Raw genomic sequence first — 16,184 nt, 5'->3', positions numbered from 1 at the left:
GTCACGGGAAAGTACTCAGGGTCAGGCTGGGGAGACCTGGGCTCCGCAGTCCCGGAGCTTAGGCTGCTCCAGATGGGGAGCTCTAGGAAGGGGGAGTCTGCAGCCTGTTGTAGCCTGGGGTGTTTAGATGGTGGGGAGATGCAGGATGGCAGAGTCACAGGATGGCAGAGCCTTGTGGAAAGGAGATGGTTGTGGGTAAGAGTCCCAGGGGGCTTCCTGGATTAACCAACTGCGGGAGTCCTTGGGCGAAGCAGGGAAGAAGCCCACTCTTTGAGACCCCTGTGGCAGAGCTGGCCCTGAAGAGTAGGCCAAAGAGGTTGGGGCACTGGACAGGTCAGGTATCCTAGTGCCCCTTGGAGGATGCTGTGTGCCCAAAGACAGGGCTGGCTTCGATGCTGCAGATCGTGTGTGCAGATGTGTGCAGATGAGTGTGGCCTCCCTGTGTGCCTAGGAGGCCGGGTGCTGGTCCTGCCCCACCTTATGCTTTCTGAGGACTTGGTGAGAACCTGGACCCTGGTGGCCTCCTCCTTTCCTGTGCCTGGGACGTGATGGGGCCTTTCACTGGCCCTTTGTGAATAAGGCGGCTTCCTGCTATAGAGGTGGGGGCGCTGGGAACTGGGAGTGTCCCTGCAAAGCAGAACTGAGCCAGCTGAACAATGGCGCCTGAGGCACACACAGTGGGTGCCCTGGGCCCGGTGCCAGCTACTTTTGGATGTGAGTCCCTCCCTCAGACCAGGAGGGCGGAAGCCTCGGAAGGGCATTTTTCTGTTCACTCATTTGCTTGAGTCCAGGCAGGATGTGATCTGTCGGACGCCTATCTTCATCAGCCTGGGTCTGCCTGACATCCGGGGGGACCCACGGTTCCCCCTTGAGGCTAGGGTGTTTGTATAGGTTGAAATTTTCACCACCACCAGCCCTGTTCAGTTGTCACCTTCTCTCAGGTGTCTCCTGGGTGTAGCTTAAAGGGACATTCTAACCCTGCAAGCTCCTGCCTGGAGAGCTGTGCCTCGCTGCTGGTTCTCCTGGGAATGGAAGCTGCGCGGCTGGCTGGAAGTCCCCATTGCCCACGCTCCTAGTGCTGCCTCCGGCATGCACAGTTTAGCCTGGACCCACGTCTTTCCCTCTGCCTTGCCTCACTCTTGGTAGTGCCTGGGAGCCCAGAGCCTCCTGCTGATCCCTGAGCACAGCTCCAGGCCCAGCCTCCTGCCCCCATGGCAGGCTCCCTTTTCGGGCGCTTCAGGCTCTGATGCACTTTCCACATCCTGGCTCATCACCACCCACTTCTACCCATCAGAAACCCAAGACCCAAAGGCTGCATGGCACGCCTAGGGCCAGGGTGCCTCTGGAACTCATGTCCAGATCCACAGGCTCATGTCCTGGGCTCCGCTGCTGTGTCCCTTGTGTGCCCTGTTTACCACTCCCTCTGCCTGCCTCAGTGTCTCCATGCCTCCTGCCCTGACCCAGGGTGACCACGGAGGAGGCTGTTTATGCTGCCTGTCCTCCCACTTCGAGAAAGCCTGACCCATGTTATTGAAGATGGGGCCACCCGGGGCTGGGGACAGGATGGGCAGGACCATTTGTGCCATAACAAGGTTCCAGGTTCTTCCCCAGCTTTGCTGTCCTGTCGTATCCATCTGCTTATTTTCTTGCCAGTTCTATGGCAGCTGCCTCCATTCTGAGAGCAAGGCCACTTGCAGAGTGGACAGGGCAGCGATGTGACTCTGGTGCCAGTCACTGTGGGTAGCCTTGAGCTAGGTTCTTCCCCTCTCCGCGGCTGTTAGGCCTAGGGTGACGGAGAGGGAGCCTGGAGCATTGCTGTTTCCCAGGGCTGATGACACAACCCACTATCTCACCAAAAAAGCCTCTTTCCAGCGCCCATCCAGAAATAAAGACGACAGATAAGCCAGCAGCAGTAGCCTTTTTCTGGGAACCAGAAATAGCCTCCTGGGCTCCCAGCACTGACTTGACAAGCCTGTCCTGTCCCGAGTGGGGGCAGGAGCAGCTGGCAGGAGTGCCGAGAGTGAGCGGGCAGCCCACGGAGTGGGGGCAGCCTCTGCTGTCCCTGTCCCTCAGGCGGGCACGGCGAGGGACTGCTGCCCTGAGGTGGTGGGGTTGCACCTGGGCCCTCTCTGGGCAGCAACAGCAGCCACAGCTCTGGCCCTGGTACCGCAAGGTGAGGTCTGTCCCCAGCCTCCCCCGAAGCTAGGTGGCCTCCACGTCCACTGCTCATCGCCAAGGCTGGGGCCAGGTCACGCATCCTGGAGGCAGTGTTGGGCCTTCCTTCCTTGAAAGGTGCTTCCCCAGTTACACAGTCCTCCCTTGCCCACCCCGTGTTCGTGTTGTACCCCCACCTCCCCTGACACCAGCAGTCCTCCAGCATTGTGTCGTGTCCTTGTTGGCTTGTTTTCCTGTGTACCCTCTGCATCGGGTTTGTTACTGTCTCCGTGCCTGTGGCTGGAACCTGAACTCCACGGAGCGGGGATGTCCGTTTGTTTATCACTGTATCCTTGGCTAGTAGACGCTTGACACGTTTTGTTGCCGTTGTTTTTGTTGTTGTTGGTGGTGAATGGTTATTAGAACCAAGGCGACACCAATAGTGGTATCTGATTTACTGTAATGACCAGAATGATTTGGGCTGCAGGCATTGTCGGTTGTACCCAGAGGCAGAGCAGGCCCAGGCTCCAGGCTCCCTGCCCCAGGCCTGCAGTGGTCTGTGACCCAGGCGGCGACAGATCATCTCCAGCCTGCCCCCCACCCAGCCTGGCTCCTTGGCTAGTTAGTTGACAGCTGAAGCCTAAGCTTGGAATAGGAGTGACCCAGTGTCACTCGGCCAGTCCCCACCGCTTCCCAAGAGTGGGAGCAGGGCAGCCAGCCAGTGGTGTCTGCAGCTCCGGATGTGGGCAGTCAGCCCCAGATTAGGACACATGACTGTGTGAACGCGACTCTCTCGGCCCACTTGTGCACCCAAAAGCCTGAGATTTCAGAAGGGTGCCGGCTGTGAGCTGAGGCTGGGTGCTGCCCACTCACTAAAAGTGCCTTCTCCTTGCATTCTGCTGGACTCCAGACATCACTGGGGCAGACGGGCTCCTTTTGTCCCTTTTCCGACTTCTCTCTGGACTCCCAAGGGTGGGGACTGGACTCTGCACATTTGTGGGGAGGATTGAAGGAAACTCTGGATGTAAAGGCTTTATTTAGCCTGGGGGCCCATGGAGAGCAGACACCCCACGATGTCAGCTGTGGGTTTCCTTCTTGTCTTTCTTTCTTTTTTTTTTTTTTTTTTTTTGTCTTTTTCGTTTTTATCGGTACCGGGGATTGAACTCACGACTGCCTGCTTGAAGGCAGGCGCTTATGCCGCTGAGCTAAATCCCCAGCCCCATTGTCTTTATTTCTTAATTGACATAAAAAATGTACAAGGGTTTGAAATATTCCATGCCCTCAACAACACCTCTTACTGCCTTTTTAGTGATAGCCATTAACAGTGGGTTTGAGGTAGTATTCATGGTGGTTTTGATGCAGTTTTTCATCTGTGACTGGGTTTACTGATAATACTGAGCCTCTTTTCAGGTGTTTATGGGCCGTTTTTTGGTTTTGTTTTGAGAACTCCTCTCTTCACATTCTTTGCCTATTTTTAATTGGCTTGTCTTATGTTGTTTAGTTGGTCTGTGTATATTTTGTATATGAGACCGTTACCAGATACAGCCTCGCTTCATAAGCTTAATTCACGCCACAATTCTGGAAAAGATGGCTACGGTCATACTTGTCACGCAATGCAGAGTTTGCAAACAAAAACAAGAGTTTGCCAAATGCTTCTTTTTGTGAACCAGATTGTTTGCAAACAAAAGCATTCATGAACCGAGGCACCACTCTGTACAGTTTATAACTATTTTCTCTTCTCCTGTGGGTTGTCTTTTCACTATCTTTACAGCACCCTATTAAGCACAATTTTTTTTAAAATGCTATCCATTTAATCTACTTTTACTTTGGTTGCTTGTGCTTTTAGTACCATATCTTAGAAGCATGAGCTAATCGATGATTGTGAAGCTTAATGCCTTGGTAATTTTTCTGAGAGGTTTGTAGTTTTAGTGCTTCACAGCTAGCTCATGGCCCGCTTTGAATTAGTTTTGTATATAAGGTGAGATGGGTGTCCAGCTTTGTTCACCTACATGTTATAGTCAGTTGTCCTAGCACCATTTACTGGAAAGAATATTCTTTCCCCCATTGGTGCCTGTGTAGAAAATCAGCAGGTGTGTAGGTTACTTCTGGGTTCCCCAGGCTATTCTGTAGGCTTGTCTCTGTCTTTATGTCAATACCAGATTTTCTCAATTGTAGTAAATGTTGAAATCAGGAAGTATGAGTCTTTCACTGTGTTTTAAAAATGCTTTGGACGTTCTGGCTGTCTTCCGTTTTAATAAGAATTTTAGGATTAGCCTGTTAATTCCTAAAAACAGAATGCCAAGATTTTGGTGAGTGTTGTATTGAATTTGTAGATCATGTTGGAAAAACTGTCAGTTTAACAGTATTAAATCTCCTGTTTATAGTATGTGTTTCCACTTACTGACATTTTCTTTAATTCCTTTCAACAACATTTTATAATTAGCAGTGTTAAATTTTTTCCTAAGAATTTTATCCTTTTTGATGCTCCTGGGAATGGAATGAGTTACTTTACATTTGGATTGTTCATCACTGTGGAATACAAATACACCTGCTTTTCCTATATTGATCTTGTATCCTACAATCTTAACGAATTCATTTATTATTCACTCTATCAGTTCAGGAGTTTGGGTGGGGGTGCGTATGTATGGGGTCCTTGAGAGTGGCTATGTGCCAGATTATAATCATGTGCAAATATATATAGTTTTACTTCTTTCTTTCCAATCTGGATGCTTTTCATTTCATTTTTCTTGCCTAATGGCCCCCGCAGAAACCCTGGTATGGTGTTAAGTAGAAGTGACAAGAACCAACGTCTTGTCTTGTTCCTGATCTTAGAGGAGAAGTATCCAGACTTTTGCTATTAATTTGATGTTATCTTTAAGTATGGACTTTGTAGATGCCTTTATTCGGTTTTGGAATTCCCTCCCATCCCTAGTTGCTGAGTGTTTTTACCATGAAAGGGTGCTGGGTTTTATCCGATGCTTTCCCTGCATCTACGAAGAGGGCGGGTGGTTTTTGTTTCTTGTTGGGTTACAGTTAAGTCCTCCCTTATTCATGGAGCATGAGTTCCAAGACCCTCAATGGGTGCCTGAAACTTTGGACAGTACCCACTTCTATATTTCTATGGGTTTTTTCGCTGTACAGTACCTACATATCTATAATAAAGTTCACTTTATAGGACCAGGGGTGTGGTTCCATGGTAAAGCACTTGCCTAGTATGAGGCCCTGGGTTCCATCTCTGGCACCATCAAAGATGAAGTTCAATTATAAATTAGGCATAGTAAGAGATAAATAGTAATTACATAATAGGACAATTATAACAACATGCTGTAATAAAATTGCCAGCCTCCCTGACGTTGTGCTTTTTGGCTGTCATTAAATGAAATGAGGGTTACTTGCACACAAGCATTGAGACACGGCAGTGGACAGCTGCTAGGTGACTGATAGGCTGGTAGTGTGCAGAGGCTGAACATGCTGGACAGTGAGGTGATTCAGGAGTGGCCTGGGAAGAAGGGGATGCTGGGAGATTTCATCCCCCTACTCAGAATGGCGTGCACTTAGGAGTTTTTGATTTCTGATATTTTACATTTGAGATCTTTGAACTGCATTAATTGGAAGGAGCTGAACCCACGGATAGCACAGCCCTGGGTGAAGGGGCTGCTGGGATGTGGTGTGTGGCGTGGACTGATTTCCGTAAGCCAAAGCTGCTGTTGCCTGGGATTTGTCACCTGGCAGAGGAGGTCACTCTTCAGCCTTGATCCCACCACTGCTCCCTGTGTAACCCCACGTGGGGAGCTGTACCTCTGTGCCCCAGTTTCCTCACTGTGGATGGGGTAAAGGCTTCCTCGTGGGGCTTTTATGAGGGTAAACAAGTGGCAGTGTGGCCTGTGGAGCAGCGTCTGGCACAGAGCCAGTGCAGTGTTTGGCCATCATCGATGACACTGAAGGAGCCACCGTGGAGTTGTTACAGCTGGGGGGCATTGAAGTCTGAAAAGCCAAACTCTGAAACCAGGCTGGTTCACCTGCCTTGGAAACTGGCAGGAGGGTTGGGGGGTGTGGTCTGAGAACTCTGCCAGGAGATGACCTCTGGGCCCCCAACAGCTACCCTTCCTGGGAGAGGGTGTGTGCCCTGTCATCGTCCAGAGGTGGTACCCCAGCCCCTGCTAGATCAGGTGAGCTCCCATCTGAAGCCCGTGCATTGCTGAGTCCTACAGCGTGTTCACACCTGCGCATTGCGTCTGCGTGGCCACAAGACTGCAGGGCCGGAGGTCTGCAGCAAGGAATCTTTGCACAGCCCACTTCGTCCCTTCCCATGGTGGAAGGGCCACCAGCGCCCACCAGCCTTTCTGCCCAGGCTGACTCTGGGGGCTATGTGTGGCCAGAGCCTGAGCTGAGCACCCTTCCTCCCCACCTGATTCTCCTGATTTCTGTTGGCCGCCAGGCAAGCCCAGCCCCTCGTTCTGGCCCTGTGGGCCAGCATGTGACCTTGGGCAACACCGCCATGGACCCCGTTTCTGGGTCTGTGCCTCCAGACACTGTCACAGCACATTGAGGATGAAAAGAACACCCCGGCAGGGACCCAGGAGGTGCTGGCTCCCAACACCCTCCAAGGCCCACAAGGAAACCCTGCAACCCTGAATGTCATATCTCTTTAGGGTTTGAACTCTGCCTGGGGGAGAGAGGTAAGGTGGGAGGAAAGGCACTTTTAATATGCCCCATGCAGTTCTTGGCATGGGTTTTTATGAGCTGAACGATCCTGCTTGGTTTAATGTGCTGATCTCCTGGCCAGCTGAGTAGCTGGAAGCTCTGGGGACAATGCTTTGCCAGTCTGCTTTCCAAAATTATGGGTGACCTCAGTACTGCTCAGTCCTGGCCAGTCCCTGTGCCCAAAGTACAGGCTGGTCCTGCCTCCTGGGAGCCCATGGTCTTTCCAGAGAAGGTAGACTGGACTCAGTAATAACAAATGAGTTAGTGAATAATCAGTGGAGATTGAAAATACATCTTGTTATCTCACCAGAAACCCGCTTTGCCCTTATTGGTGCTTGGCAACAGGAAGCCCATAATGATTACAAAACTCAGCCTCAGGGGTTTTCTGAAAACCCAGCACAGTGTTAGGACCCACAGTGCGGGCACCAGGTGGGGGACCAGCAGCACAAGGCGGGGGTGGCCTGGCCTGAGAGACACAGGAAGCGGGCTGAGAGATGGAGGTAGTGAGTGTCACAGGCCACCCTAGGGGGCACCCCTGCACAGGTAATGATGACCGTCACCAAGGGCAAGTTTTCTCATCCCTCTGATCTCTGTTTCCTGCTTGTGAGATGAGTTTGCTGCTGCAGAGGTGATAATGCGTGAAGCCATCAGCGTGGTACCAGACACATGATGTCGTCCTGGGGTTGTCATTAAGCCAACATGTCACATGGTGGAAAAGTATTGAGCTTGGAAAACAGTTAATTAAGTTGAAAACCAGGTTACAAAATGGTGTCTACCAGACAGCCGTGGTCGGTGTGTTCGCATTTAAAACAAAGGCTGAGAAGAAGGGAGCAGGGGAATTATATGTGAATGTGTGTATTTTGTATGTTTCTGTGCTCTTCAAATGTTCCGGTTAGCAGATAAAACTTTTATAATTATAGAACTAACACTAGAAAGTACAATTGAAGAATGTGCCTTAGCGTTCACACACACAGGACACTGCAGAGTTGGGGACAGTCAGCGTTGGGGAGTGCAGTGGCAGGTATTGGAGGACCCTCGGGCAGGGCGCTGACCTGACCTCTCTCCACTCCAGATGACAGGATCTGCTCCCCGCCCTTCATGGAGCTCACGAGCCTGTGTGGAAATGACACTGTGCGGCTGCTGGAGCAGAATGGCCTGGCCTTCCCCTTCAGTATGTATGCGTGTGCCTTGCGTTGTGCGGGCGGGCAGGTTCTGCTGGCCCTGGGGAGCGGGCGAGGCACTATTGAGAGACCTTGGGACTTCAACTCGCCTGAGTGTGGGCAGTTGTGGCTGCCAAGGAGAGGTGGCCCTGGGTCCTATCTCTGCCCCTCTATTGAGTGGGTCTCCGGGTTGTGGGCCAAAGACGTCCTTCCTGCCTAGCCTGGGGGGTCTGTCACATTGCTGGTGCAGACACTGTTTGTCCCCAGTGCATCGCATCAGCTCCCCACTGCCTGGTCCCTCCACGTCCGCCAGGTCAGGTGGTGTAGATGTTGGTCCTGCTAATTCCTGTTTGCTTGTCTTTCCGACCCACAGTTTGTAAAACCCGAGTGGCCCATGGCACCAACTCTCATGAGGTGAGTGGAAGACGCAACTATCCCTGTCCCCTGCTTCCCTGCACTGCCACCCCCCCCAATCCTGTCAGCCCTTCCTGTCTCACTGGAACCCCTGAGCTCCATGGCCAGAGCCGTACCCACCGCCATGCCCTGTCCTGCTCTGGTCTCTGCTTCCCAATGAGCAGCTGCCTTCCCAGGCTCTGCAGGAGTCAGCAGAGGATACACTGTGGCCTTTTACACTGTGTCCAACCTCATCTACACTGCCTGTCCCTGTCCCCCCGAGGCCAGGAGGATGTGTTGGGCCACCTGCCCCATTTGGAGCCTGGCTTAGTCAGCAGGACCACCGTGTCGAAACACCATAGCTGTGCAACTTAAATGCAGACCTTTGTTTTCTCAGACCTGGAGCTGGAGGTCCCAGGTTGGAGTGCTGGCAGGGCTGGGTTCTGGTGAGGGCTGCTGCTGGCAGTGAGATCTGTTTCCTCCAACCACCCGCTGTGTGTGTAGAACATGAGAGTGTGTTGTGAGGCACTAATCCCATTGTGAGGGGACCCTCCCACCCCTGGATCTCATCAGAACCTGCTTACCTCCGAACACCCTCATCCTGGGGCTCAGGGCTCTGCTTAAAGAGTTGCTGGGGACACACATGAAGTACACAGCAGATCCTGTGGAAGTCACAGCAGCCTGACTTGTCCTGGTCTTTGTGTCCTCTGGTTCATTGGTGGCTGGCACTGGGCTTGACCCAGGGAGGCCACGAACTGGGAAGACTCCATCATTGCCCCTGAGGTCTGCCAGCTGCTGAGAGGGGACCAGGGAGGAAGGAAAGGGGACCCATGCCTGCAGGTGTGCCATGACCTCTGCCATCCTGTACCTTTTCCATCCCCTGCAGCTGTGCCCAGAACACCTGGGTGTCAGGAATGGTGCCTGTGATCAAGCGCTGGCCTGGGGGCAGAGAATCTCTATGGAGACCCCAGGGGCGTGAAGGAAGGCAGTGCACAGTGAGGACTTGGGGGCCAGAGGCAGCTCCCTTGGGTCCCTGCTGTCCTCCCAACCCCCAGGAAGCACACCAGGATGCTATCTGCGGATGGGGTACTTGGGGGGGATGCTGGGGGCCCGAGGGAAGCCTGTTGTGGGCAGCCCACTCCCAAGAACGCTCCCAGAACAGTGACTAAGATGGAAGCCTGCCAACTGTGCCCTTTCTCAGACCGCGCTGTGCTCTTTATTCCTGTAAATAATTACAGGGCCATGTCTATAAACAGATAGCATCACTGGAGCAGGGGACAGGCTGTGACAGGGCTGGCAATGCCCATGGGAAGGAAGTCACTGCTGGCCATAAAGAGCAGCCATCTCAGAGATCAGGAGCCCTGTGGGCACCCGGGGTGCCCTTCAAGGCCAGCCAGCGCTATGTTCCCCGTGCCTCCTGTCACCAGGGTTCTTGGTTTCAGGGAATGGGTGTGGGGGTGGGCACAGTTGTGCTTGCAGCAGCCTGCATCAGATTGGTCAGCCACGAGGCGGGCCACGGCCCAGTCAGTGGAGGCCTGAGGACCCTGACCTTGGAATGCACAGGACTGGGCCACTTTGGGTGTTCTGTGTTGCCAGCTGAGTGAGTTTGAGCAAGTTCCCGAGCCTCTCTGAACATCTGCCCTGCATTTATAAATGGGGATCTAGCAGCAATCTTAGAAGGATCAGGGGTTTCCAGTGTGGCACTCGGCCCAGGGGAATTGCTTGATAAGCTGCTATAGAGTCAGCTTCCCTGGGCATTCTGGTCCAGACAGGCTCTTCTTGCTGGCCCCTGCTGGCTTCATGGCAGCTGTGACCCTCAGGTTGGGTCAGTGCCTCCAGGGAAACCATTTGCCCCAAGATGGACATGCTTGCATGTACTACTCTGCCCATCCCAGCACCAGGGCTGCCCTGGTCCACCCTGGCCTCAGCGCTGGCCTGCCACAACAACCTCACAGGGTGTCCCCACGGGCCAGGCAGGGCTGAGGGGTGACTGCTCCTGCACCTCCATAGTGCCCAGCGTCATGTGCAGGCTGGGTAGAAGACACAGGTGCCTGGGAATCGGCTGTGGTCAGGAGGGGGTTTCTGGTGGCCTCACCCACGGCCTCCTCTGCTTCACGGGGCCTCTCACTCCGCCCAGACCAGCTCTGGTTTTGCCAGAGCACTCTTTGTGGTTCACGTTCCCTGGACTGCAGGTGTCCATTGTGATTTTAAGCCAGGCAGGTGCTAGCACACTCCATGGTGGAGAGTCAGCGCCTCTCTTCCCCTCTTTCTCCGTGCTCCTCCTCCTCCTCCTTCTCTTCATCTCCCTTTTCCCAAAGCTCAAGCACTCTGAAGTCACCCCTGGGGCCTAGCTGCTGTGCTACAGAGAGCTGAGTGGGCACCCCACTTGCCAAGCCCAGAAGGCCGTCTCACCCAAACTGTCTGACCCTGGGGCGCCTGGGCCTTCTCATTTTCACAATGGCTTCTCCTGAGGAGACAGGCTCACCCCACCCCAGCACACATCGGTTCCCTGTGTTTCTGCCTGGCCCACTGAGGGGGACCTAGTTGACATGAGGGGTGGTGGCTGTGCAGTGGCCCAGCTGTCCAGGCCCTGTCATAGCCGCTCAGCAGTCCTGGGCTGCCAGGTCGTGGGGGCTCCACCCTGGGGCCTGGAGTGATTAGCTTGAGCTGGCACTGACAGCTGGCTCAGTGGCCAGGGTTCTCCCCAGCCTTGGTCAACAGAGATGGTGCTTGCCTACAGCTGCCCCTGCCCTCTTTGCCTCAGTCCCCTGCTGTGTCCTTGCCTGGGCTTATTGCCCCCAGAGGCTGTAGACTAGGTGCACAAGACATGACTCTCTCTCAGCCTCCTCACCTGTAAGCAGGGAATGGTGATGTGCCGTCTTGGAGGGGCCTTGTGAAGATGACACCCATAACGGCTTTGGCCCAAGGCTTCTAGCTCCTGAGCCATGGCTCTGTGCCTGCCTCCCTCCTGGGTCTTTCTGAGGCTCTTACAGGGTGTCCTAGAGTTGAGTAGCACAGGACCCAGGGTCCAAGTCCCTGGGACTGTGGAGTGAAGGAAACTCTCAGGCTGTGCAGCACACAGCCTGCTCGGCTCTACACGGTAGGCTTCGTGGATGCAGGATTTCCCAGCTTCACACCAAACGCAAATGGATCCACATGTGTTCTTGCATTCCAATCCTTGGACCTCATGCCATAGAGATAAACCACAGGGGACCAGGGGGTGCCCTGGAGAGATGACACGGCCGTGTTGGGGGGTAGGGCTGTAAACTGATAGCCTTTGGCCTCTGTCTCCCCAGATGGCCATCGTGTTCAACCAGGAGGGCCTGAGTGCCATCCAGCCGCCCTGTGTGGTCCAGAACTTCATCAACCACAATGCTGTGCTCTACAAGGTGTTCGTCGTGGGCGAGTCCTACACCGTGGTCCAGAGGCCCTCGCTTAAGAACTTCTCCGCCGGCACATCAGGTATCTGTGCCTTGTGTGCCAGTGGGCTGTGCCAGACCCTGGAGGTGTGGCCTGGAGGCTGTGAGCCGTCTTCAGGGGGACCGGGACCCCATCCACCAGACACTGTGGGCTCCAGCTGGCAGTGCCCCATCCACCACAGGAAATACTTGCAGACTTCCTGTCCACAGAGGGACTCAGGAGGAGCCCCAGCTGTCCCATGGCCCCTTAGGGAAGTGCAGGGTGGTGTTGAAGGTTGTCACACCATTCTCAACGCCTACTCTGTTTGCCGCATGGTTCCTGTACTCCGTTAGCAAGCAGAGCTGCTGGGATGCGAGGGTCCCTGGGGTGGGACCTCAGGCAAGTCGGTGGGCACAGTCACCTTGCCCTTCACTGCCCCAAGGTGAGAACTTGGCCAGTGAGGGTCCTGAATCAGTGGATGGGGTCCTTAGGGTTCCTCAGAGGTCACACAGTGGTGGTGTGTGCATCCTGCAGCTGTCTTTCCATCCCCCAAGGGGCCCCCTTGGGAGTAGCCTGTGTCCCTCAAGACCCCCTTCAGCTCACTGCTTGCCTCCTGTGGGCCTGGCACCAGCTACCCTTGGCCGTTAAAAACTGTCCCAAAGTCAAAGACCTGTTGGTGCTGGGGCTGCTCCAAAGAGCCCTGACATCACAGAGGTCAAAGCTTTCAGGCAATGTCTTTGGAATGGCTTTCTGGGAAGGTTCCATGGCCATGGATATCCATCTGAGTGCCCAGCGCACCTTGCTTTAGATTGTCATAGTTTCTCTGCATGGGAGAAATGCCCTCCCGAGGAGCATTGACACGGGCTGCTTCCATGAGCAGAGGTGCCTTTGTGAAGTCCCTCCCCCGGGGCTCCGGTCACTGTCCACCCTCATGGCGTCCCTTCTGGGGTCTTCTCTCTTAGACACTTTTTTCTTTCTATGAATACATGGAGAGCAGATGCTTTAGGAATCTGCATCAATTTCCACTTCCTGGGGAGTGCAGGGGTACGCCCAGCCAGGGCCGTGGAACCCCATCCTCACTCTGCTTCCCACACCCAAGCCCTGGGGCCTTGGACGGAGCGGGGTGATGGCGTGGGAGGCAGAGTCCTGGAGCAGTGTTCACCCGCGGAGCACCACCAGGAGACAGTCTGCCAAACCGGCCAGAAGAGGCTGACATATTTATAAAACTCCTTTATTATTTTCCTGAGTTTTAAAAATACATCTTTTTAATATCTGAAAAGTATATTAAGAATCCTTAAGACTAGAGGCGTAAGTGGTAGGAGGTTTGTTTAACATGCAAGGACCTTGGTTCCACCCCTAGCACTGCCAAAAAAAAAAAAGAACCCAAGTCTTAGGTCATCTCCTTTCTTTTTTTTTAATCCAAATCACTACATCCCCTAAAAGAAACTCACCACCAGATCTTTCTTTTGCACGTAGACATGCGTTTGTTTGCATTTTCCAACTTTTCCTTCCAGGTTGGAAAATGCTGGAGCCACGCACGAGTGACATTCATGTCTGTTCTCGTGGCTGTTTGCTCTTTCTAGGCCAAATAATAAAACCCCACATGAAAGCTGGGCCTCCCAGGTGTCTGGTTCTGTGGCTGTGGTCTTTAGTGTGTTGTGCCAAGCAAGCAGTGTGGGTACCGCCTTTCCCCTGTGTGTTTGGCACAGCACACCCACAGCCCTTCACACCGGACGAGTTGGGAAGGGCACTTGGGGGCCCTGGTCCTTTCTATCCCCCACCCAGCCTTCTGGCTCCCAAAGCCACTGTGGAAGACCCCACAGCTTCCTGTGTTCACTGGGAGGTGGGCTTGGGGCCATTCAGGACCTGGGAGCGGCAAGGATGTTTCTCTGCGACTGCCGGTCTCGAAATTACCAAGTGTACTTTTGTTTTCTGTGCATTATCATCTCCAGGCCAGGGCCTGATTTCTGTAGCCTGTGCCACCTCATGGTGCCTTGACTGGAACCAAGCCAGGTTCTGATGGCAGACTGGTGTGGGCTTGTGCCTGCTTCCCAGGATGCGAGGATACACATCTGTTCTCTGAGCGTGGGTCACGTTTCTGGAGAGATGGTGCCTTCTCTCTCTACCTCATGCTGGGCAAGATGGGCACCTTTTTGCGCTCTTTTTCTGTGTCGTGGGTTTATCTTATGCTTTACCTTGACCTTGAGGACATGGTACCGTGGGCCTCCGGATCTGTGCAGGGTCCCCGTTACATTGCTCTTTCTTAGGGGTACCTCTTACCATAGTAGGGGTGAGCAGACTTTTTCTGCAAAAAGCTGAATGGTTAATAAATCACTGCCTTCCCGGTTATTGGTTATTTAATGCTGCCGTTGCAGAGCAAAAGCAGCTGTAGAGAGATGGGGATGGACGGTGGGTTGTGCTCCAAGGAAGCTATTGTGTTTACAGTACAGCCGTCCTGGCCTGCAGTCCGTAGCTGGCCAGCGTAGACTGCGGTACCTCTTCCGGGTAATGAAATGCTGCTTTGACCGAACCTGCCACCCTGGCCCCTCTATGCAGGTGCAGGGGGTCCAGCCAGGGACCTGTCAGAGACATATTCTGCCCTGGTGAACATGTGTTATAATGGGGACACAGAGAGGACATTATCAAAGAGCCAGTTGTCACTGAAATGAGAGGTTGCAGTGGAAGTAGCGCAGATCCAGGACACCACCTCTTTAGGGAGCTCTTGGGAAGAGTGCTGCAGACCCCGCTGTGAAGGTGGGGTTTAATGCAGCTCGAAGGCCACTGGGTCGCCTTCGGCACCACTGTAACACCCGGAAAGGACAGGAGACACGCGGAGGCTGGAGGCAGTGTGGCCACAGGTGGGGCTGGGCTGCTCAGTCACTGGCATGTTGGGGCTGTTCTTGTCGTGGACTCTTCTTTCTGATCTAGTTTCCTCGCCTGTAGCTTGAGTCCACGAGCACTCATCTTTCCTTTCCTGGTCCTCCCTCCTCTGCAGGACATCGGTGGAGACCCTGCTGTCACCCGTGCTGTGTGTTCTTAGGTGTAGTCCAGGAATAGGGACCGGCTGGGGCCCCCAGTCCAGGGAGCTCCCAGGACCAAGAGCCTTGCTGTTGAGCTCAGGGAGCTAGGCCCTGGCGCAGTGCTTCTGTTAGAGGGGTGGGGTGTCTTAGAGATCCCCAAGGCCCTGGGTGCCAGGACTGTCCTGGGGCTCAGGCCCCTTCCAGGCCATCTTGGCCTCCACATTGCCTAGGGTGCTGGGGAGTGGCTAGAAGCTGCCTTCACTGCATGAAACCCACATGGAGAGACCCTGAGGCTGGGGCATCTCTTGCTGCCAAACCATCCTCTGGCGGGAACACAACGGGCTAGAAATAGTGGGGTAGGAGAAGCCCTTTGGGATATGTGTGCATGGAAGTAAGCTGTCGGAAGCTGTGGTCTGTCCAGTCCAGGGCGTGCAGCAGGTGCCTGGTGCAGCTCTATCCTTTCCTGGCACCAGCAAGTGCCCATGTGTGCACTTGGTGACTCCTGGGGGCTTCCTGGCCTCCCTCAACGTTGCCAGGTCCTCCTGTTGATGGTGGCTCATTCTGTCCCCCCTGCTCTGTCAGTCTGGCCACTAATTTTGGGGGACCTGCAAGGGGCTGGGTGGGAAAGCACCCTGCGCTTGGGCTGGGGAGCTGCAAGATAAAAAGGTGGGGCTTATGGGCTGGGGATTTAGCTCAGCAGCATAAGCGCCTGCCTTGCAAGTGCACGGTTGTGATTTCAATCCCTGGTACAAAAAAAGAAGGAAAAGAAGAAGGTGGGCCTGGCTACAGAAGGCCAGAGCACAGTGCTGACCGCCGGAGTCCGGCTCCCGTGTCTGGCCCGCCCAGCTTCGCCACCCACCAAGGCTCCCTCATGGCTATCAGTGCCCAGGAGTGGAGATTGGTGGCGCTGCTTGACACAAGTCCTGCAGGGTGTTTATTTCCCCCAGGCTCCTTTCCAGGACCGTCTCTTATGCCCCCCATCTGGACTGGCTCTGGTCAGAGTGGCAGGAGGACTGCTGGACACATCGGGGTGGTCAGGGGCCTCTGTGCCCCACTAGCGGGAAGGATGAGAGGTACATCTCAGCGCCTGCCTGCTTGGCCTCTGCCAGAATCACTGCCTCATGCATGATTGTTGGAGCACCATGGAGTCCCCCAGCCCTGGCACACAGGTCCTCAGGGGAGGGATCTGTGGCACCTCCCCCTGTGAAGGCCAAGCAGGGGCTGTTGGGCTCCTCAAGGCTCCTAAGCAGGATGGTCCCATGCTGCTCTTGGGGCTGGGGGAGGTCAGGGGTGTAGACTTTTCTAGAACTCTTTCCTGGGCTTGTGGTTTCGTGATTCGTGCCTTCATGTGCTC

The 16,184-nt window shown here is 54.3% G+C and overlaps 1 protein-coding gene across 3 annotated transcripts in view; it reads left to right on the top strand.

Moving 5' to 3' along the window:
- Nucleotides 1-16,184, top strand: part of Itpk1 (inositol-tetrakisphosphate 1-kinase) — a 144,286-nt gene that overhangs the window by 119,524 nt on the left and 8,578 nt on the right. For all 3 annotated transcript variants that reach the window (XM_063241099.1, XM_003462649.5, XM_063241098.1), the window contains 3 exons: nt 7,931-8,029; nt 8,392-8,432; nt 11,708-11,873. In XM_063241099.1, coding sequence (XP_063097169.1) covers nt 7,931-8,029; nt 8,392-8,432; nt 11,708-11,873 — 306 coding nt within the window. The remainder of the gene's footprint in view (nt 1-7,930; nt 8,030-8,391; nt 8,433-11,707; nt 11,874-16,184) is intronic.

This window comes from Cavia porcellus, unplaced genomic scaffold, assembly GCF_034190915.1.
Source record: "Cavia porcellus strain 051 isolate PalLab524CR breed Dunkin Hartley unplaced genomic scaffold, mCavPor4.1 scaffold_31, whole genome shotgun sequence".
Taxonomy (NCBI): Eukaryota; Metazoa; Chordata; class Mammalia; order Rodentia; family Caviidae; genus Cavia; species Cavia porcellus.
The sequence above is the reverse complement of the archived record's forward strand: the minus strand, read 5'-3'. Positions and strand labels throughout refer to the sequence as shown.